The 22,697-nt window shown below is 36.7% G+C and overlaps 1 protein-coding gene across 5 annotated transcripts in view; it reads left to right on the top strand.

The window, feature by feature from the left end:
• The window catches only part of CTNND2 (catenin delta 2), an 864,616-nt gene that overhangs the window by 138,860 nt on the left and 703,059 nt on the right, over window positions 1–22,697 (top strand). For all 5 annotated transcript variants that reach the window (XM_081825896.1, XM_081825895.1, XM_081825891.1 and 2 more), the window contains exon 2: window positions 4,630–4,766. In XM_081825896.1, coding sequence (XP_081682022.1) covers window positions 4,630–4,766 — 137 coding nt within the window. The remainder of the gene's footprint in view (window positions 1–4,629; window positions 4,767–22,697) is intronic.

Raw genomic sequence — 22,697 nt, 5'->3', positions numbered from 1 at the left:
ATCATATCTTCCTCCACAGCCACAAGTGACCTCGTGTCTCTGACTCTGCGAATAGCATCCCATTGGCCTCACCACCAAACTACCGGATAGAATTGGACACGTGGCTACCTCCTGGCTTTGCCTTGCAGTTGCAGATGCTGAATATGGCTCAATACTTCTTCCTTGCATGGTGCTTTCCATAAATACTGCCAGATTCTGTTCGTAAGTTGTGAGCTGCAAGCATCAAGTCCCAGAAATTTCAGATCCTGCCTGATTGATGCCTCTACCTAAGAAGCCAGGAACCCAAGGGTATACCTTCCCTGGCATTCGACCGTGGCCAAGCCATACAGTAGTCCTCATAAGGTTTCAAAAAAGCAGCTTTCTTGAGTTGAAATTAAAAGGTGTCATAACAAATACGATTCAGAGAAATGTTGCTAATGCAAAGCCCATTTTACTTAATGTTACATGCTCTACTAAGCGACCATTATTGATTTTACACTAACAGTTCATACATTACTTCAACAAGTATTTATTAACTGGCTGCCTATATATTAGATAGTGAGCTAGATGTGGGGAATTGAACATAGACCAAGACAGATTGAGTTTTAGCTCTAATTATATTGAGTTTTGACAGCTATTAATTATTATATTCTGTATATTATTAGGACAAGCTGTAATTTTAAATTTCTCTTTAAAAGGAAGAAACAAGGATGGATATACTTCTATATATGAAGAGTGCATCTGGGAGACAACAATGCTGTGCCTGTTTCTCTGCCTATTATGTTGGGTTTTGATATTCATGACATCTTAGTTGCAAATACAGAATTGCAGTTTTGGTGACCAGAGTGATTATACAAATGACGTGTTCACTATTGTTTTTTGTGTCACTAATTTATACGAATCTACACATTCTCTGCAACCTAATATTAATAATATCCTTATGCTCCATTTTACATGATCCTAATCTTACACATATCACCTGTGGAATGAGTGGAGGGTTATAAAAATTCCATATGTTCAATTATATTCAATGTTAAAACATCAAATTGGATACATAAATGTGTGTGTATGTGTGTATCTATTTATCTATATATGTATATATATATATCTATATATATAAAATATATAGATATATATATATATATATTGGAATATTCCAATATATATATTGGAGTATTCTAATGGCCAGTTTCTTTACTCACTTGGGTGCAACCATAATGGAAAATGATGAAAGTGATGCCTAATGTTGAGGTAAAGCTAAAAGTCAGTCTATTGCACTAATATGTTTGTGTTTTAGGACATAAGATCAAGAACAGGGAGGGGCACTGTCTTGAAAAGGGTGGATACATGACGGAAGGAAACAACTTTAAATGCGGCCACACACACGTGGGGTTTCTTAGTTTGGTGTGAGAGTCAAGGAAGTTAATGTCTGAGAGACTTAAGTTGAAGCCATTGGCTAAAGCTAAAGGAAGATGAGAAGAGTTCTAGAAGTTTCTAGTAACTCTAAAGTAAAAGATAAAAAGGGACCTGCCTAAAGAAAAGGAAAAAAGGGCATAAAGATATGATAAGCAGTGTTTAGAAGTCATCAATCTTTACATTGCCTAATTCATATCAGAGTGTAGTTTCTGACTTGAGCTGGTCTCAGCTGCCAAGATATTAACAGCAAAGAAGAGTCACAGATAGATGTGTTTTGTTGTAAGTTTGCATGTCAAGTCACCTTCCATCACCTGAAATATGTTTTACCTACAGTGTCAACATTTTGGCTAATGGCTAGTCACTTAACCTGAACCCTGGAATAATCTAGATTCTTCCTCTCTTTGCCTCACTACCACATGCAACCTATCAGTAATCCTGACAGTTCTCCCTTCAAAATATGTTTATAATCTGATCCCTTCTCACGACCTACTGCCAAGGAATAAAGCTACAGATGAAAGATCACATCAAGGAATAGACTGTTGGGTATAGATCAATGGAACTTTCTGCAATGATGAAAATTGTCTACATTTTTTACTATACAGTACAGTAGCCACTGGCCACATGTGGGCATTGAGCAAATTGAAATGTGAATAGTGCAACTAATAAACTGACTTTTTAATGTTATTGAGATGTAAATAGCCATATGTTGCTAGAGGCTACCATATTAGACAGTGCAAGTCTAGCTAATGAAATATTTATTGAGTCCCACAGTATGCAGGGGATTTGGAGATCCTGGAATTGGAAGTAGGTGGGACCTGCTAACCTGGGAGAAGAAAGGAACAGGTCTCTGTGACAACACAGTGTGAAGGCCTGGACGTGACGGAATGAGAAGACAGTTGAAAGGATAAGAGGGTTACAGATGGAGGGTGGGAAGTTCTAGAGGAGCAAATACCTCATCACAGCCAAAGGAGCTTATCACTGAATCAGAGAGAAGGAAATCAAAGTAATGGTGGCATGAGAATGCTAGGTGGGTCATTGAATTGGATGATTGTGTGACACCAGAGTCCATCAGTTAATTTTTTGAAGATGGCCATCTCTGCTGTCAAAGTCTGTTGGTTTGCACACTGGCCTCCATACTCAGAGGGCAGGGAGAGACTGAAGAAAGAAGCAGACCACTCTAGATTGGTAGGTGGCAGGTTGAATAAGCAAGTGAACTTATTTACAAGACTCATCTTGGGTGGTTACAGGTCAAGTAGATTTCCGCAGCCACTGGCCAGAATCTTAAAAGTTTATATAGGCCTGGGCGCCTGGGTGGCTCAGTCGTTAAGCGTCTGCCTTCGGCTCAGGTCGTGATCCCAGGGTTCTGGAATCGAGTCCCACATCAGGCTCCCTGCTCAGCGGGAAGCCTGCTTCTCTCTCTCCCACTCCCACTGCTTGTGTTCCTGCTCTCGCGATCTCTCTCTCTCTCTCAAATAAATAAATAAAATCTTTAAAAAAATTACACAGGAAATAGAAGGAAATTTTTAAAAATGGGTATGTCTATATAAATGACTTGCAATTATGATCATAAAAAAACATGTATGTAACTTCTGAATGACCCATGTCCTTGTGTAGAGTCCCCTTTGGAAGCCACTGATGTAGATACAGGTGGAGATGCAGGGTCGGGGAGGGGGTGACTTTGCACCCAAGACTGCCATTTCCTTTCTTCTTGCTTTCTGCCCTTGTCCCCTCCCCCGCCCCATCTCTCAAACCTTTCCTAATTGGAAGGGCTTGGCTTTCAGGCTATGTTACCTGGGCACAACATTTGTTAATCTGTTTATCTAAATCCTTACAATTATGAGGCTCGATCAAATACTGCATATGAAAGCAAGTGGAATATGAAACTGTACTTTATTCTTGTCTTCCCAACCCCACCACCGTAATTATTTAAATCACTTTCTTTCATCCTGTTGATATCCATCACCTAAAATACCTTCTGTTTTTTAGCCACGGTTGCATTTTGCTATACTATGTTTAATTTGATCTTTACTCTTGGCTCATATCCTGCTTACTAATATTATTTTCCCCAATCCTCCTATAAATTCTGTTTGTAACAGATTTATCTTTCCAATGCTATTCTCATCCTCATTGGTAATATTATTAAAAAATATTTAAAAAATGAAGACAAATCAAAACTAAGTTGGAATGTCCAATGAGAAAATTAGATGACCAATCTTTTCATATACTTTAAGGACAATTCTATAATAGAACACTTTTCAGTTAGCATAGCCTGAAATTATTAACTATTAACAAATGTATCACAGTGCTGGGGTTCCTATGGAAGTTATGTTGCTTACTGTAAAACCCAGACTGCCCAGTTAAGTATAATAGGAAATACGTTTTAACATTCACATAACACTGGTTCCTGGAAGGACATGTAATATGATAGCTTTAGGCAAGAAAACAACCTTTATTTACTCCCAAACTTTTATTTGAATAATGATTTTGTAGGGCCCTGGTAAAAGTTGTCCTCAGTTAATTATTATTTCCTCTGCTGATAAGCATCGCTAGGTAATATATGTAACAAGTACTTTGATCTTACTGGTCTTACTTGTTTGAGAAAGATAATAGGAAAAAGTAACTTTCAGGATGCTGTTTTTAAGCTGTACCTGTCTGTCCATTTATGAATTGGGCTGAGGTAAAATGGTAGTTCAACTGGCTTTTTTTTTTTTTTTAAAGATTTCATTTATTTGACAGAGAGAGACACAGCGAGAGAAGGAACACAAGCAGGGGGAGTGGGAGAGGGAGAAGCACATTCCCTGTGGAGCAGGGAGCCCGATGTGGGGCTCGATCCCAGGACCCTGGGATCACGACCTGAGCCGAAGGCAACGCTTAACGACTGAGCCACCCAGGCACCACCTCAACTGGCCTTTTTTTTTTAGACTCAGTACTTCTTCATTTCTTTACTCTTTCTTATTATCTTACTTGCCTTTTACTTCTTATTATCTCTTATTCCACTTACCTCAAATACAAAACACAGAGTTGTGAGTATATCCTGGAATTTGGTTGGGCTGATACAGGAGAAACCATTCCATTTACTTGTATTGTTTCCTGTTCTATAATGACGTCGTGTGCTTTCTCTGTAGTTCATAATTTTCATTTTTTCAAAAGTGTACTGCTTAAAGTTGCCTGATAGTTATGTCTGGGTGCAGGGGCCACATCCTATCACATTAAGCATGTCCTTTTGCATTGCAGGAGCTATGCCTGTCCCAGACCAGCCTTCGTCAACCTCAGAGAAGACCAGCTCCCTGAGCCCTGGCCTGACCACCTCCAATGGGGATGGCTCTGAAACGGAAACCACCTCCGCCATCCTTGCCTCGGTCAAAGAACAGGTAGAAATATTTCCACTTTTGTGACCTACTTATGGGAACATATTAGAAATTGTTCTTTCAGATGAGCAAGGATGACTCAGTGATGTTGGAAGAAAATCATGATTTTCTAGCAGAATGTTGGTATTTATTATAAAAATATTTAAATGGGATTGTAATTGCTTTTGACTTTATGTTTTTATTCGTGATTTAGGCAGTTTTCCTTGAAAAAATATTCCATCCCGGGGGGAAAAAGCACTTTATAGTCAAAATTCCCTACTGGTGAAGTTTTGGTAGATTTGGTGATGGACCTGACATTTAATACTGTTATATGCATGAGGCCAAATAATTGGTCTTTAGGAAATATAAAGTCTAAAAACAAAAGAAAAAAAGAAAATATAAAGTCTAATCAACAATCAAAATAAATCCACAGGTATAAAAAATGAGTATGGTGACAGCAGATGAATACTGTGTTGGGTCAAGTGAAACTGGTCTTTCTAGTGTTTCTGAGATGGATCTGGAAGAATGCATTTTAGAATTTTCCCTATAAAATGAATTAAAATCTGAATGATTCTTCCTCCAACATTACTTTGCCTTATAAATGGCTAAGTAAGTAAAATCTGAAGTCTTAGATTAAAAAAAAATTATTGAAAGTCATGTTTCTTATTAATAAAAGGTGGTAAATAATCAAAGAAAGCTGGAAAATCAAGATTTTTTCCACTTCTTTTAGCATGTGCCAGAATATTAATCATAATTTAAAAAAAAAATGAGAAAGTGTCCTGTGTGTGGGTTATATGACTCGGGGGGATGCTGAATAAGCAATAGCAGTGGTCAAGCTATCAATAGAGTAGCTGAGGAAAGATCCATTGACAGAAGGGATCAATGATGCTATCAGTCAAACGTGTGTCACCACGGCAGGAAGTGTGGTGCTAAGTAGGTACCCAAAGGAAAGTTGAATAGATTAATTGGATAATCTGGTTTGTGAAAATGGTCAGTAAGCAGGGAACAGGCTATATTGCTGGATTAGTTTGCTTCCAAAAGCCTACGCCTGAGAGTTTGCTGATTATTTTTGAGGGAAAATAGAAGGAGCAAAGATTCGTGCCATACTCAGGCTACTGCTTTGTTAAAGTTGGTTTATGTCATGGTTTCTTATTCATGTATCTAGAAGTCTTGCTGGGCCACTAACTTTAGAGTATGGACAAAATATAAAACGGAGGGATAAATTTAACAAGAAAATGACAAGACCTGTCTGACGAAAACTATAACATTTTTTCACAAGACATAAAGTAATTAAGAATAAATGACAAGGGGTACTATGATCCTGTGTGGAAAAGCTTGGTTATCACAGTAATATTACTCTTTCCCAAATTAAGATATAAACTTTAGGCTGTTGTAATAAGATCTTGTAGCTGATTATTTCTTTGGCAAACTGGGTCAAGCTATTTTAAAGATCATATGGGAAGCATAAATATATGAGTTACAAGGAAATTTTAATAGAGAGATTTTATCTTACCAAACATTCTCATCACTGTAGTGTCCAGTTGGTCCAAAATGGAAAGAATGCTCTCTCTGTAGGACATAACTGAGAGTTCAGAATCATAAGGACATAGTCAACATAAAATAGTAGAAAAAATAGGCCAAGAGAAAATATGTGCCAAAATATGACAAAGTGTTGATATAATTAATATATTAATGCTTCCTAATGTTGATGAGAAAAAAAGAAAAATGAAATAACAGAATAGAAAACTAGGCAAAAATGTAAACAGTAGTTCACAGAAGAAAAATGCAAAAAACCAATGACTATATGGAAATGTTTTCCACTCTACTGTACTAATCAGGGATATAAAATTCAAGATGAAAATATGATTTTCTTTAATCTACCAAATAGACAAACATTAAAAAATTGTATGTATTATAGTCTAGCTAAGGTTAAGGTTTGAGGAAATGCACATTCTTTGTCACTCCATATGAGAATGTGCAATGTTGTAATCTTTGTTTAAAATGATATGTTGCTGTGCATTGGCATTTACAGTGTTCAGAACCCTTTGATTAGTCATGCTTAGACATATGTAGTATATAAATGGGTGATCTAGACCATAAGATTTTATGTATATGGGTGTTTATTGCAAAATTATCTGGGATAATAAAAAAGTGGAACAATATTGATTGATGAAGAATTGAAAAAAGATATATCTTTCATATAAAACTATATCCTTCTTATGTAGTTATTAATAAAAATGAGTTAGAACTATATATTACACCTTTGAAAAATACATGAGGATTTAAAAAATTAAATGTCATAGCATTGCATTATCCTGTTTTTAAAAGACAATAAATATTTTGTGTTGTTTACAATGTTTATGAACATCTAGAAAAGTGTAGGAGGAAATAAATCAAACTATTAACATTGGGTACTGTACATGTGTACAATTAGATGGAGGTAGGAGTAGGCAGAGAATATAGAGGATAAGGAAGACAACCCAAAATGGGAGAAAGAACTAGGAGACTGGAATAGATACCAGTTGGATTTGGATAATAGGAAATACCACTTGAGCTGAGATAGTGATGTCTGTAGTTGAGAGAGCGGATAAGCTGCTTATAGCAAAAAATACATTACTGTAAATAAAATGGCCTCCCCAAATCCTTGATGAGAATTTAAAAAAAACTTACTGTGAAGAGTTTTTTCTAATAATCAAAATAAGTCCATTGTCCATTTTTGGATGGCAAAGGTGAGATTGTTTGTGGCCGGTAACTAATGTGAGCAGGCATGAAAGTCTGTCCTGGAAGGCGACTAGAGCAGCTTGAAGCCCCTGCATTAGAGGCTCAGGCATCAGGTCCTGTGGCATCTGCCCATGTGAAGGCAGAATCAGCAAGCAGCAAGGTCCCTGGACTTGCTTGGGGTAGCCTGCTGCAGACAAGCAATTTTTTCCTTCCCTGGGGATTTTTGTCCTAAACTGTTCTTAAGGTTTCCATCATCTCTTTTCCTGAGGTCTAGACTATTATCTATGGAGCTAAAGCTAAGTTAAATATATTTGAAAAAAAAAATTAGCTGAGATGAAAGAAAGGCAACTTTAAAAGTTAATTTTTTATGATTTTTAATAATTATGTACATAATATATTTATAAATTTTTTCAATTGAATGTTGCTTGCCTGGTCCTCTTTAGGTGCTAATGAGAAGTAGCTTTTTTTTTTTTTTTGACTAAAAATTCTATATTAAGTTAGAGAAATTTAAGAAAGAAATTTTATGGCATTACTCTTATGTGCTACCCTAATCCTGTCTCCTTGGACACCAGTTCTGTGGGAGAGAAGTCATTCTTTATTAGAGGAGGCATATATTCTGAGCTAACTGCCAAGTAATAGGTTGCATAATTTATTTACTGATTCATTAAATGTATTCAGCACTTCATATACGCAACGTATAATAAAGGGTAATAAAGGAAGTACAGGTATAAAGAAAAGTCAGTTTGACAGTTTATTGAAATAAATTGTTATAACTAAGAACATAAGTTTTTAAGCAGGCAGCTAACATTGCATAGAAATAAATTCTAGTGTATAACCGTAGAATGAACTTAAGTCATGACAAGCCCTAAGTCATGAAACATGTCTGCATGACATGTATGGTGTGACTGAGATATTTGTAAACTGAGTCATAGAGTCCTTAAACCCAGCAGCCATGGATTGCTCAATGAAAAGATGTTCATTGATTTTTTTTCTGCTAATTTCCCATCTTGATTGCTTTTTAACTTGTGAATTTTATACTTTTATATCAACAGAAATAGAACCATGATTTATGTTATACTCTATGGGTAATTTTCTGTATTTCAGACATATCTGTCTTATTTCCAAGTTACCAAGTTTTTCTGTGGGGCGTTAAGAGAGAAGAACCTAATTCCTTTTTCCTCTCCTGTGAGTGTCCTTCACCAGAAGAGGAGCAGAGGATGGAGGTCGGGGGTGTGATGACTCTGGTCACATGACTTGGATAAATAACTAAGAGGGGTGATTGGTAACTATTCATTACAAAAAGCAGCCCATAAGGTGGGTTAGGTGGTAAGAACTTAAAGGGGTAAGAACGGTGAAGGGATTCTATTTCAAGGATGGGAGATACCCCTGTGATGATGGCAATGACCCATAGAAAGAGAAGTTAATGATGTTCTAGAGAGGGGGAATAATTTCAGGGAGAAAAGTCACTGGGTAGATGAGAGTGAATGGGATCCTTTCAGTGGAGAGAGTGGCTTTTGGAACAAAGACAGTTCATCCATGAGAATGGGAGAGAGGCAAAGTACATGGTCTCAGGTCCACTGATGGCTTGGTGTTGGAAACTCTTCCCCTCTCATCAGATGGGCACTTCCCCTCTCATCAGAGGCACCAATTTGAATTGGACCTGTTAGGAGTCTGTGGTGAGCTGGGCTGAGCAGAGGTGGAGGGGGGAGGCACTGAAGGTGAGGGATGCAAGACAGTCATTATAATGATGGATCTTGGAATCGAAATTGAGTGGAAGTGGGTAAAAGAAAAATTGGTGGGGACAGTGCATTCTCAGTGATTGTGTATTGATAGTGATGGCTTGGAAGCTTTGTGCTTAAAATCCAGAATTTAAAAGTAATTATTGTTGATGTTGAGACCTAGGTTATGACTCTGGGAGATGAGATCAAAACGTGAAAAGAGAGAGAAACCTTGTTGACTCTGTGAAAGGTGGTGGCGAGTGATGATGATGCCAGAACAGTGGTGATGAGCAGTGACAGCACTCCAGTTGCCCTAGGTGGGGAGGGGACCCGATGTTGCCACATGCCTGTGAGAAGCACGCTGATGTTGGCTTGTGGGTGTATGGGAGTAGTCCTCCTGATCTTCACCTGTGTGTTTTCATTGTTTTAAATTGTTACAATGTTGGTCTATACTTTTAGACAGGAATTTACATTCTCTCACATTATGTAACCTTTGTCTTTGTATTTTTGTCTTAAACCAACATAGTGCTACTTTGCTCTTAAGAACATATAGTTTATTGATGTTTATAAATTATTGTGGCCCAGATAAATGTGTTTTTTTTGGTAATAATTCTACCAGCAAAGTACATTTATTTATTCTTATTTAAATTCAATTAGCCAACATATAGGACATCATTAGTTTCAGATGTAGAAGTCAATAATTCATCAGTTGCATACAACACCCAATGATCATCACATCACATGCTCTTCTAAAGGCCATCACCCAATAACCCCATCCCCCCACCCACCTCCCCTCCAGCAATCCTCAGTTTGTTTCCTATAGTTAAGAGTCTCTCATGGTTTGTCTCCCTCTGTGATTACTTCCCATTCCGTTTTCCCTCCCTTCCTCTATGGTCCTCTGTGCTGTTTCTTATATTCCACATATGAGTGAAACCATATGAAATTTGTCTTTTTCTGATTGACTTATTTTGCTCAGCATAATACTCTCCAATTCCGTCCACATCGATGTAAATGGTAAGTATTCATCCTTTCTGATGGCTGAGTAATATTCCATTGTGTGTTTGTGTGTGTGTATATATATATATATATACACCACATTGTCTTTATTCATCCATCTGTTGATGGACATCTCGGCTCTTTCCATAGTTTGGCTGTTGTGGACATTGCTGTTATAAACACTGGGGTGCACATGCCCCCTTGGATCATTACATTTGTATCTTTGGGGTAAATACCTAGTAGTGCAATTGCTGAGTTGTAGGGTAGCTCTGTTTTTAACTTCTTGAGGAACCTCCATACTGTTTTCCAGAGTGACTGTACCAGCTTGCATTCCCATCAACAGTGTAGGAGGGTTCCTCTTTCTCCACATCTTTGTCAACATTTGTTGTTTCCTGACTTGTTAATTTTAGCCATTCTGACTGGTGTGAGGTGGTATCTTATTGTAGTTTTGATTTGTATTTCCCTGATGTTGAGTGTTTTTTTATGTGTCTGTTGGCCATTTGATGTCTTCTTTGGAGAAGTGTCTGTTCATGTCTTCTGCCCATTTCTCGACTGGATTATTTGTTTTTGGGTGTTGAGTTTTTTATAGATCTTGGATACTAACCCTTTATCTGATATGTCATTTGCAAATATCTTCTCCCATTCCGTAGGTTGCCTTTTAGTTTTGTTGGCTGTTTCCTTTGCTGTGCAGAAGCTTTTTATCTTGATGGAGTCCCTATAGTTCATTTTTGCTTTTGTTTCCCTTGCCTTTGGAGATGTGTGTAGCAAGAGATTGCTGAGGCTGAGGTCAAAGAGGTTGCCGTCTATGTTCTCCTCTAGGATTTTGATGGATTCCTGTCTCACATTTAGGTCTTTTATCAATTTTGAGTTTATCTTTGTGTATGGCATAAGGAAATGGTCCAGTTTCATTCTTCTGCATGTGGCTGTCCAATTTTCCCAGCACCACTTGTTGAAGAGGCTGTCCTTTTTCTATTGGATATTCTTTCCTGCTTTGTCAAAGATTAGTTGACCAGAGAGCTGAGGGTCCATTTCCAGGTTTCTCTATTCTGTTCCATTGATCGATGTGTCTGTTTTTGTGCCAGTACCATGCTGTCTTGATGATCACAGCTTTGTAATATAGCTTGAAGTCCGGCATTGTGATGCTACCATCTTTGGTTTTCTTTTTCAATATTCCTCTGGCTATTCGGGGTCTTTTCTGGTTCCATACAAATTTTAGGATTGTTTGTTCCAGCTCTGTGAAAAATGTCGATGGTATTTTGATAGAGATTGCTTTGAATGTGTAGATTGCTCTGGGCAGCATAGACATTTTAACAATGTTTATTCTTCCAATCCACGAACATGCAATGTTTTTCCATCTCTTTGTGTCTTCCTCAATTTCTTTCCTAAGTGTTTTGTAGTTTTTAGAGTACAGATCCTTTACCTCATTGGTTAAGTTTATTCCTAGGTATCTTATGGGTTTTGGTGTAATTGTAGATGGGATCGAGTCCTTAATTTCTCTTTTCTTCTGTCTCATTATTAGTGTATAGAAATGCCACTGATTTCTGTGTGTTGATTTTATATCCTGCCACGTTGCTGAACTGCTGTATGAGTTCTAGCAGTTGGGGGATGGAGTCTTGGAATTTCCACATAAAGTATCATGTCATCTGTGAAGAGAGAGAGTTTGACTTCTTCTGTGCCAATTTGAATGCCTTTTATTTCTTTTTGTTGTCTGATTGCTGAGGCTAGGACTTCTAGTACTATGTTGAACAACAGTGGTGAGAGTGGGCATCCCTGCCGTGTTCCCGATCTTAGGGGAAAAGCTTTCAGTTTTTCCCCATTGAGAATGATATTTGCTGTGGGCTTTTCATAGATGGCTTTCATGATATTGAGGTATGTTCCCTCTCTCCCTACACTATGAAGAGTTTTAATCAAGAAAGGATGCTGTATTTTGTCAAATGCTTTTTCTGCATCAATTGAGAGAATCATATGGTTCTTGTCCTTTCTTTTATTAGAGTGATGTATCACATTGATTGATTTGTGGATGTTGAACCACCCTTGCAGCCCAGGAATAAATCCCACTTGGTTGTGGTGAATAATCCTTTTAATGTACTGTTGGATCCTATTTGCTAGTATCTTGGTGAGAATTTTTGCATCCATGTTCATCAGCGATATTGGTCTGTAATTCTCCTTTTTAGTGAGGTCTTTGTCTGGTTTTGGGATCAAAGTAATGCTGTCCTCGTAGAATAAGTTGGGAAGTTTTCCTTCCATTTCTGTTTTTTGAAACAGCTTCCAAAGAATAGATATTAGTTCTTCTTTAAATGTTTGGTAAAATTCCCCTGGGAGGTCATCTGGCCCTGGACTCCTGTTGGGAGATTTTTGATTACTGCTTCAATTTCCTTGCTGGTTATGGGTCTGTTTCAGGTTTTCTGTTTCTTCCTGTTTCATTTTGGGTAGTTTATAAATTTCTAGGAATGCATCCATTTCTTCCAGATTGCCTAATTTGTTGGCATATAGTTGCTCATAATATGTTCTTAAAGTTGTTTGTATTCCTTGGTATTGGTCATGATCTCTCCTCTTTCATCATGATTTTATTAATTTGTGTCCACAAAGTACATTTAATAGTGAGTACATTAAATAGAAATTTCTCGGTATATAACAGTATATGCAAATGTGTCATTTCATTGTATTTATTCAGTAGTGTTTATCAAATGCCAACTATGTGCATAGAACTGTGTTTCCCTGTATGATAGATACACAGATTTGAAGGTTGCCTTCGACTGTTTAGCAATGAATTTAAAAATACAAAACAAACTTATATAAAAAGGTATAAAATATTTTTAAAAATGTAGACAAATTTTTAAGAAAACTCTTTAGTCAATTTGCTTAAAAACTCAAAGTACTGTATATTGATAAAAACATTTCTTAAGTTGACAGTATTTATAGCCCTGGACACTCTGTTGTTACACTAACTTCTCTTGTTCTCTACGTTCCACAAGGATTGCAGTCAGGTTCTTGATTTTAGAGGAATTTTTTAGTACCATTATTTAAACTATCAATGATTTCTCGGTAATAAAATAGAAGTTTTCTTGATTTTAATCACTTTTGTTATTATCCTTAATAGAGGAAAATGGAGTAAAGGCATTTCTGAGCTCCCACTCTGGGTAAAACTACTGCACAGAGTACTTTACATATGTTATATCATATGAAAGCATTAAGAAAGCATTTTAAAAAATTCATCTTACACAAAATCTAAAGAAATCTTGATAGTTTACATCAACTCATGGTAAAATAGCGTACCTTTATTTTTATGTAGCTTCTACATTTATAATTTTTAAATTGCATTAGCTCTGTATAAAAAAATATGATTGGGAAGGAGCACATTATAAAATGCTCCTTTAATTAGTCTTCTTCCAGTGTCACATGTCATTGCCACGTCTTTCAGCATTATTAGTGTTACTGTAATGTGCAACAGTAGTTTCTGATAACACAATGTGGATAATGACCTATAACTATTAATCACTTTCCAAACTATGTCTTGGAAAAGCATTTCATGAAAGTAATGACAAAATTATCAGCCATAAAAAAGAGGAAATTAAAACACCTTTAGGAAAGGTCAAGAAGATAGGGAAGGATTATCTGCAAAGACTAGTGAACTTTATATTCATTTAGTCAGAGAAAAAAGAATTATATTTATCATAGTGCCACAGCTGAACTCTTTCCATATATTAAAATTAAAATGAGAATTGCCTGATGATTTTTGAATTTATTTCTTGAAATAAATTCTTGAATTTCTTTTTTTTTTTTTCATGAAAAAAAGCATGTATTTTTTTCCCTAGTTTTCATTGTTAGAACATGAACTATGGTAGGAACTGTGGCGGCCTTTTTCAAGAGGTGGACTGAGATACGAAGGTGCACGCTAGGAGTCTGTAGACCTGGGTCCTGGTAGAAGGTGTGGTTTGTGGTTTGGAACAAGGAAGGGCAGATCTCGGAGTCAACAAGGATCAGAAAGTCTTGTGGATATCCCATACACAGACAGGGTGCAGATAGACTGACCAAAATGGGTGTTTAGACTTGCAGCAAGGCAAAGAAGGAAACCAAGTGGTGTGTGTAGAACGGTGGAACTCCCAACTAGGAAGGAAAGGGAGTGGTCAGGAGGCAGCAGACTGATGGAACCTGCTGGGTTTGAAGCTGGCCTGTTTCTTTGTGGATTCTGGATCTTTTGCACCATGTGTATTCTGTTCTTGCCTATAAGTTATTTTGAATTTTTTCCTAAAACTTAATTTTTTTCCTAAAATTTGACTTTGTAACTCTTCCCAAGACACATGTATACTTATCCACATTTTTAATCACCCCAAACTCTATTCCAAGAATTAATTCACTTGGATGCTGTCTGCACTCTTCCCTTTGAAGCTATTAGGAGTTGGATTTTCTAGGCACTGGAGCGAGGCTATGATGGGAAAAATAAAAATGGACTTACCTTTTATATACTGAATTAGAAGATAAGCTTTAAATATGTGGGGTTTTGTAACATGACATTAGAGTACATTTCTAATGCCTCTTTTATATTTAGCATTAGAATTCATTGCTAAATACTCATATATGGTGGTGCCTGGGTGGCTCAGTGGTTAAGTATCTGCCTTCGGCTCAGGTCATGATCCCAGGGTCCTGGGATCCAGCCCAGTGGCGGGCTCCCTGCTCAGCAGGAAGCCTGCTTCTCCCTCTCCCACTCCCCCTGCTTGTGTTCTCTCTCTCGCTTTGTCTTTCTCTGTCAAATAAATAAATAAAATCTTTAAAAAATATATTCATATATGAAATCACATTTCTTTTAAATATGATATTAAATATTATATTTATATTATGTATTATATTATTATACATAATATTAAATGTTATTAAAATATTTTTTAAAATATATTTTAAAAATTTTTATGAATTTTCCATTTAAAATAATTCATGCACATTGTGAAAAAGTTTAAAAACTCAGTAAGGAATGAAGATAAAAATTTTATTTGAAAATAATACGGCAGCTAAAGGTTGTTGCATATATTTGGGAAGAGTTCTTTCTAAGATTTTTATATGAATATATAATTATTTGTACAAAATCTTTCTTTTCCTTTATAAGTATTTTATACTGCTTTGTACACTTAATATTATATCAAGAGTATTTTTTCTTATCACTATTATATTAAAACCTTTTTTTAATGGCTATGTATGTAGATACACTGTGAGTCATTTTGTATTCTAATTTTATTGAACTTTTCCGTCTTTGTTGATCTATTAGGTTGATTCAGTTTTCTCAGAATGAAACAAAAATGACATGTCATACTTCCTTGTACATAAATCATTGGGTCTACTTTGACAGAAGTTGCCTGGAGCAAAGTTTTCAGAAAGAGTTTAAAGACCCTCACAAACTCACTGGGAAAATATGTCATAATTAGTTACTGATAAGAGCCACGGGCAGGACATACAAAGCAGGAGCTCCAGGGGTATAATAGTGCCATTGCCCAGGGTTTGCACAGAGTAGGAAATTAACAAGTAGAATATTCTAGAGGGAATAAATGGGGGAAACATGTTCAGTATTCAAAACAACTGAACCAAATATGGTAGAGATGATGAAGATTAACATATGAAATATGATAGGACAAAGGAAGCATTATTAAATAGTATCTCAAAATAACAAAAATGGTTTTAAAAAGGTTAGATATTAAATTTCCTTAAAATGTACATATTTTTATAAAATGCACATGACCTATTTCTATAAACTATTTAAAACTTATTTCATCAGATACACAATTAAATAATGACTTTTTCTCTAGTAATTATTTTGTTCAATATCTTCTGTTTATGACCAAAGAAACTCAAACTTTAAAAAAATAGTTTACTTACCTAAAGCCATATAAGAAATTGCCATGGAAGTGAAATGAGAAAATTAACTTGTTTTATTCTGAATCCAGTGCTCTTTTCACTAAACTACACTCTCCCATAATTTAGGTATAATAGGCTTCAATATATTGTCTAGTATTTTTCCCAAGAGAAACGTTTCTCTATGAACAAGGTTTGCTGAGGCCAAGTCAAATGATGCCCCGCCTGTGTAGCTCCTCTTTAACTATAGGAAAAGAGAGGCAGATGAGTTCATATCAATTTGATCTGCAATTTAATTTTGAATCTGAGACTCTAAACAAAAAGAATTCCAGGAACTTGCACACTTCATTGTTCGTTAATGTCTGTAAAGGAAATGTGGTAGGAAAGGGGCACTGTGAGCTGACTGCCACAATATTGTTTTCATGGGATGTTCTGTTTCTGAGAGTCAGTGGCGTGGCTGGAAGTGGTCTCCAGCATGCATCAGTGACTGAGGCAAACACGCCCTCGGCAGCCCATCAATCCTGTTCAAGCTACCGTCACTCATGGCTGTCATTAAAAGAATGTTCAAGCTCATGGCCTGGGCTCTAAATGAGTTGACTGTATGGCCTGCTGCTGTAAAAAAAAGTGAAGATCAGCATCTTCCTCTTTGACTAATGTCAAGTTCTGACTTTCCATTCTGCTCAGGGTCTCCAGAAGTAGCTGGCCCAACTTGCCTAATTACTAGGAGACAGAAGGACTCAATGTTAACAAGACCAAAACAAACAAACAAAAGTCCCTTTGGACAGGTCATCCTTAGCATTTAGTAGCCAATACTAAGTAGCTGCATTGACCATCTCAGTAGATTGAGTTGTCTGGGGGTGCATTTTGCAGCTTACACATCCTGGAAGGTCTGCTAGATGAAGAAGTTTTATGTTCAAAACTGAAACTTAGAACTATGTAAAATTCAATCCAAGATTCTTTCATAATTGTAGGCAAGTCTGTTCTATTTTGGGAAGTAGAACTCTGAGGTGTCAAACAAGGGTGTTTAACTCTTTGAGTTGACTCAAAGCTTTTAGAGTACACTTGGAACCCTGTAAGTCAACGCTCATACCCACCACCTCTACCTGGACAAAAGATAAGCTTTGTACTGAGCCCACCCATTAGCTAATAGAGACACTTTAAATAAATGATACCACATACTCTAAATACTTGTCAGAGACCTGCAATTACCTGCTATAGACCTCCTGTCAAAAGCTAGAGGCAATTTATTCTTAAAATTAATAATCTAGAGTGCAAATTCTTTCTATTTTGGGAACTCTGCCCATATCAGGAACAGCATCTCAGCGCTCCCTGAGAACGCCTTCCAAAACATTTGGCTTTAATAATACTGCAGTAATATGATGACTCTGCTTTTATGGAGACCCAAGATACGAAATTACCATCCTGGGAGCTTTTCTGGATTGTGTGGAAACCTGATACTGGAAACCCTTCTCACACTGTTGTCACTTGATTTAATGGAAATGAAATATTTTAGTCTACATGCATACTCCTACTATAATAATAATGATGATAATAATAACATTAATAATTACTAAAATTTGCAGTTCATTTTTCTGAAAAACACCTAATTAATTAATTTATGGAATAGATTTGTGGCTGGGTCTCTCCTCCTTACTGTTGCCTTCCTGGCCCTCAGAACAGTGCCAGACATAGAGGATGAGTCCAAAGTATTTGTGTTGAGGGTATGAGTTCACTGATGAACTTACTGTGTTTTTCTGTACCATTTCAGCTGAAAAGTGAATGCTTTGCTTTATCATCATGAGGGCTTTAGTTGTATGGTACGAAGGTCTCATCTCCATTGTTGCATTGATCATATTCTTTTACCTTTCTTTTCATGGTCATGTTGGATCTGTGTCTCCCCCTTTGAACTACCTGCATCTCATTTCAGAATTAGCCATGTACTTTGATGAATCGCAGGTTGCCAAACTGCAATTTCCTCTATGAACAACCCAAATTGAAACTCATTTAATCAAGTGGGATGACATATATTCAATTTAAGATGAGGGATATTCACTTAAACATATCCTTCATTAATAAAATATATAAGCAGATGTCTTTTTGTCTTGAACTAGAGTGTGTGCCTTATTTTAGCCAAAAACAAAACAAAACACTCCCTATTAGTGCATGAATCTGCAGCTTCACATATAAAAAACACATAAATATCCAATTCCTTTTGTTTATATGCAGCTATCCCAAATTTATCATTTTAAAAAAATATTTCTTCCAATGATTTTTTTTCTTTTTCTTTCAATGATTTTTAATTGTTCTTTGAAAACATACTTTTCCCCAGAGTTTAGAGCAGTTCAACTGTGTGCTTATTATTATTCGCTTATCTTGTTTTCCTTTGTGTTTGGGAGATTTTTCACATATTTGTACTTGGTGAAACTTTTAATTTTGTAATATTAAAAATCTAATTATTACGGATTTTGAAGTTTTTCTGTAGTTGATGTTCATTTGTATGTTTGTTTAATGGTGGTATGCCATATGTGTTTTATATTTGTGGGCTTGTTTTTGCTGTTGTTGGCTTGTTTTACATATTAGCGTAAGATATATCTTGAGCATACTTATGTGAAAGTTTCTGGACACATAGAGAGCTTACTTCTCCATAACTGTATAAAAGAATAATTCCAGCCTTATCTACAGGTTACAGGAAATAGAGTCTTCATATAAAAATGTTGTAAGGATTTCTGTTGAATCATTATAAGTGCTATTGTAGCAAATCCTGTATTATGTCCCCAGCTCATTTGAGGGTTTATTTAGCAACATTTTCTTAGGAGAAAGCTCTACAAAGTGAAGATGGTGTCTTAAAACAGCCGGTTAATGAAAGTTATTCCACTAAAACATAAAATCTAAGTATACTTTCATGTCAACACAGGAAGTGAACAGGTGGTTTTTTTATGCTTTTTAAAAAATATTTTTTTAATTTATTTATTTTAGAGAAAGAGTGTATGTGAGCAGGGGGAGGAGCGGGGCGGGGGCAGGGGAATCTCAAGCAGACTCCGCGCTGAGTGCAGAGCCCCACGCAGGGCTTGATCCCAGGACATCAAGATCCAGGCCTGAGCTGAAATTAAGCATCCGTCACTCACAGGACTGAGCCACCCAGGCACCCTCGAACAAGTTATTTTTGTTAGCAATATGGACCTAATATAAATGTTGCTGCATGGTGGATTGAAACAGGTGAATTTTGGCAATATGTTTACCCAAATATTCACTGTGGCAGGTTGTTTTTTTAAAAAGATTTATTTATTTGAGAGAGAGAGAGAGAATGGGACAGAGGGGCAGAGAGAGAGGGAGAGAACCCTCAAGCAGACTCCTCTCTGAGCATGGAGCCAGACATGGGGCTTGATTCCAGGACTCTGAGATCATGACCTGAGCCCAAACAAGTATCAGATGCTTATCCCACTGAGCCACCCAGGCACCCCTGTGGCAGATTGGTTTGTGGGGAGAAGTGGCTACAATGTTATTTCCCATCTCATGACCTTCTTTGTTCTGATGTGAGTGTGACACCTCCCTGTTAATAGGTGGGTTCTGTAATTCCTTCTCCCTCACTTTAAGTGGGCCTGTGCCTGTGAAGGAAGTGACACCATGTGACTTTTGAGAGTTGGGCATGATAGGCAGTGTATTTTCTCTCTGGTTCTCTTGCCATACTCATTCTGAGAAACCAGCCACATGAAGTAAACCTTTAGGTGGTTACCTGGAGAGACGCTCAGTCCATGGGCACATCTGAACTCCCAGCTGACACCAGTATCAACTTGCCAGTTGAGCCATTGACCGTCCCCAGTCAAGTGGCCCCAAATGATGCCGTATAGGGCAAAGACAGTCGGTTCTCACCGACGTTTAGAGAATAATGACCAAGATAAATGATTGTTGTTTCCAGGTGGTTTGCTATACAGCAGTGGGTAACTGACTCATGCTTATAAAAACTCAGGTGTCTTAGACCATTCCTATACCTTAATCTACTTCTAAGTCTTGTGATTCTAGACATCTTGAAGTTACTCTCAAAAAATCAGCTTATTGAAATATACTTCATGTGCTGTACACTTCACCCATTTCAGTGGTTTTCAGTATATTCAGAGTTGCACAGCCATGTCCACAACCTAATTTTGATACACTTTTGTCCCCTCAGAAATAAATCCTGTGCCCTTTAACAGTCATTCCCCATTTCCCCCAAACTTCACAGCCCTGGTAGGCAACTAATCTACTTTCTGTCTCTATAGGTTTTTCTATTTCTGACCATTTCATATAAACAAAATCATAAATCTATGGTCTTTTGTGAATGACTTCTTTCACTTACCATGTTTCAAGTTTCATCCATGTTGCACTATACATCATCATTTCATTCCTTTTTATTTCCAAATGATATCCCATTGTATGGATGTATCTCATTTCATTTAACCATTCTTCTGTTGGTGGCCTTTGAGGTTGTTTCTGCTTTTTGGTTATTGAGAATAACGTTGCTATGACTAGTTGTATCTATTTTTGCATGTTTTTTATTTCTCCTGGGTGAATACCTAGGAATGGAAATGCTAGGTCATATGATAACTCTAGGCTCAACATTCTAAGGAACTGCCAAACTATTTTGTAAAGAGGCTGCACCTGTTAGGGTTTCAGTATTTTCACATCCCTGTTCTTGTCTTTTTTATTCCAGTTATCCTTGTGGGCTGAGGTAACTTTTTGAAATGAACTGCTAGGCCAGAGCCTAATGACACATGCCAAACCATTCTATAGCAGATTGAGAATAAATCTTAAAATATTTAAATATTATATTTAAAAATATTTAGCAGTGTGTTTATGCAATAGACAAAGTAAGCTCCTAAACACAAGTTGTTGTAAGCCCCAGCATTCCTGGGGCAGTATACCAAGGCCTGTGAAGGGCCTAGAAGCCAAGTTGTGTGAGTGCCAGGTGGAAGAGCCATTGCTGTTTGGTTTGCGGACTGTGGTGGTAGGGGAGGATGGGAAGGAGGATGGGAAGAGTTGCCTTGAGCTTTAGAGAAGGAGAAAACTTCTATTTGATAGGTATTATTCAACTGAGAAGAGAATAGTGTAAAGGATCAAAATTTGGGGGTGACAGATTTCAGTTTTGTGTCAGAGATGATTCTTAGTTGCAAACTTAGGCAATGTTAAGCTGAACAGGAATAACTCAATGACTTAAGTAACTCTTGAAATATTTGAATGGTCCAAAGCGTCAGGCTTGGGGTTCATATTGCTAAGGCTAATGACCAATTTTGTTGTAAGTCTACCTTGGGGATGGGTTCAAAAGGTGGACATTTTCAAACATGGAAGAAATGTTCTCAATGATGCTGGCAAATGACAAATTTTGGAAAAGTACCAAAAAGTACAACTCATTAGTTCTTTGGCCTCTTCAGGAAATTCAGGAACAATGATCATTGGCAGACCTTTTGACCAGTGGGTGGCAGCACAGAAATGTACATGGCTGCCCGTAAATGGACTGGTATCTGATGCCTGCAGCCTTGGATGGGCCTGGGGGGGCTTTTGCTGCCAGCTTCATTCATTGCCTTTCCATAGGATGCCCTAAATATATTATTCTTTTTCTGACTACGATATGAAACTAAGATATGGCAGTCCTGGGATACTAGGATATGAAAAAGTTGGAAAGGCTATGTACTGTTAACATTACCTTACAATAATGAAAAAACAAATAAAAATCAGAGCTGCCCAAAAATTCAAAGAAAGAAATAGTGAATCTTTAGTCATTAGAATTAAGGATAATCTGAATGACTGTCAGGGACTCACATTGGATAAAAAGTTTAACTAAATGAACTCAGGTCTCCTCCAAATGTTAAATATCTTTGAAGTTTGACGTTCAACTTGTTAGTAAATAAATTCTATTATTAATATTCCATCACTAAAGATAAATACTGCAAATTATTTTTTAATATTGGCATAGTTTAAATATATGCGTATTTTTTATACCTGCTAAGAGTCCTTTCTCAGTAGTCTGAGATGTTAATAGTTTCTAAATATTTGGTGTCTTTCAGCATACTATTATTATGTAGCATTAGAAACTGTTGCCTTCATAATGAGTCCAGTTAAAGACTTGAGCTAAGATATTTGATGAACCTTTGATAATTTTGGGAAAAGGCAGTAGGCATTACTAGACTGAAAATGTTTTTTCCAGTTTCAAGGACAAGTTAAATTTTCAGAGCTTCTGCCATGGCACAGAGTAAACTAGTATTGGCTTCTGAAGCTAAAGTGTGTCATCTTGTTTTAAGGATTTATTCATAAGTGGGTATGGGATTTGGGCCAATATTTGGTATGATGGGAAAAGTGATATGTTTGGCATCAGTAGATTTGATTCAAATTCCTCTAGCATTTTCTTATTGAATACGCTTGGTTAAGGTATGTAATGTCTCTCCAAAGCTAAGTTTGATTATCTACTAAAATGAAGATAATTATATATCAAAGTTATGATGGAATGTATACAAATTATAACATAAATTATACAAATATGTTAGTTGATAAATTTATTATCCCGTGGAAATCTATGCTACTTTATTAGTTTATATCAGCCTGATGAATTGATCTTCACCAGTCTTTCTTTGACAATTAAACATATATACAATCTCGAACTTTGGATGAAAATACATGAAACCCAAAGGTAAATCTGGGGTTTTCTGTG

Source organism: Leptonychotes weddellii, chromosome 7 (genome assembly GCF_054177405.1).
Source record: "Leptonychotes weddellii isolate Sample4059 chromosome 7, ASM5417740v2, whole genome shotgun sequence".
Taxonomy (NCBI): domain Eukaryota; kingdom Metazoa; phylum Chordata; class Mammalia; order Carnivora; family Phocidae; genus Leptonychotes; species Leptonychotes weddellii.
This window is presented reverse-complemented; position numbering and strand designations above follow the sequence as displayed.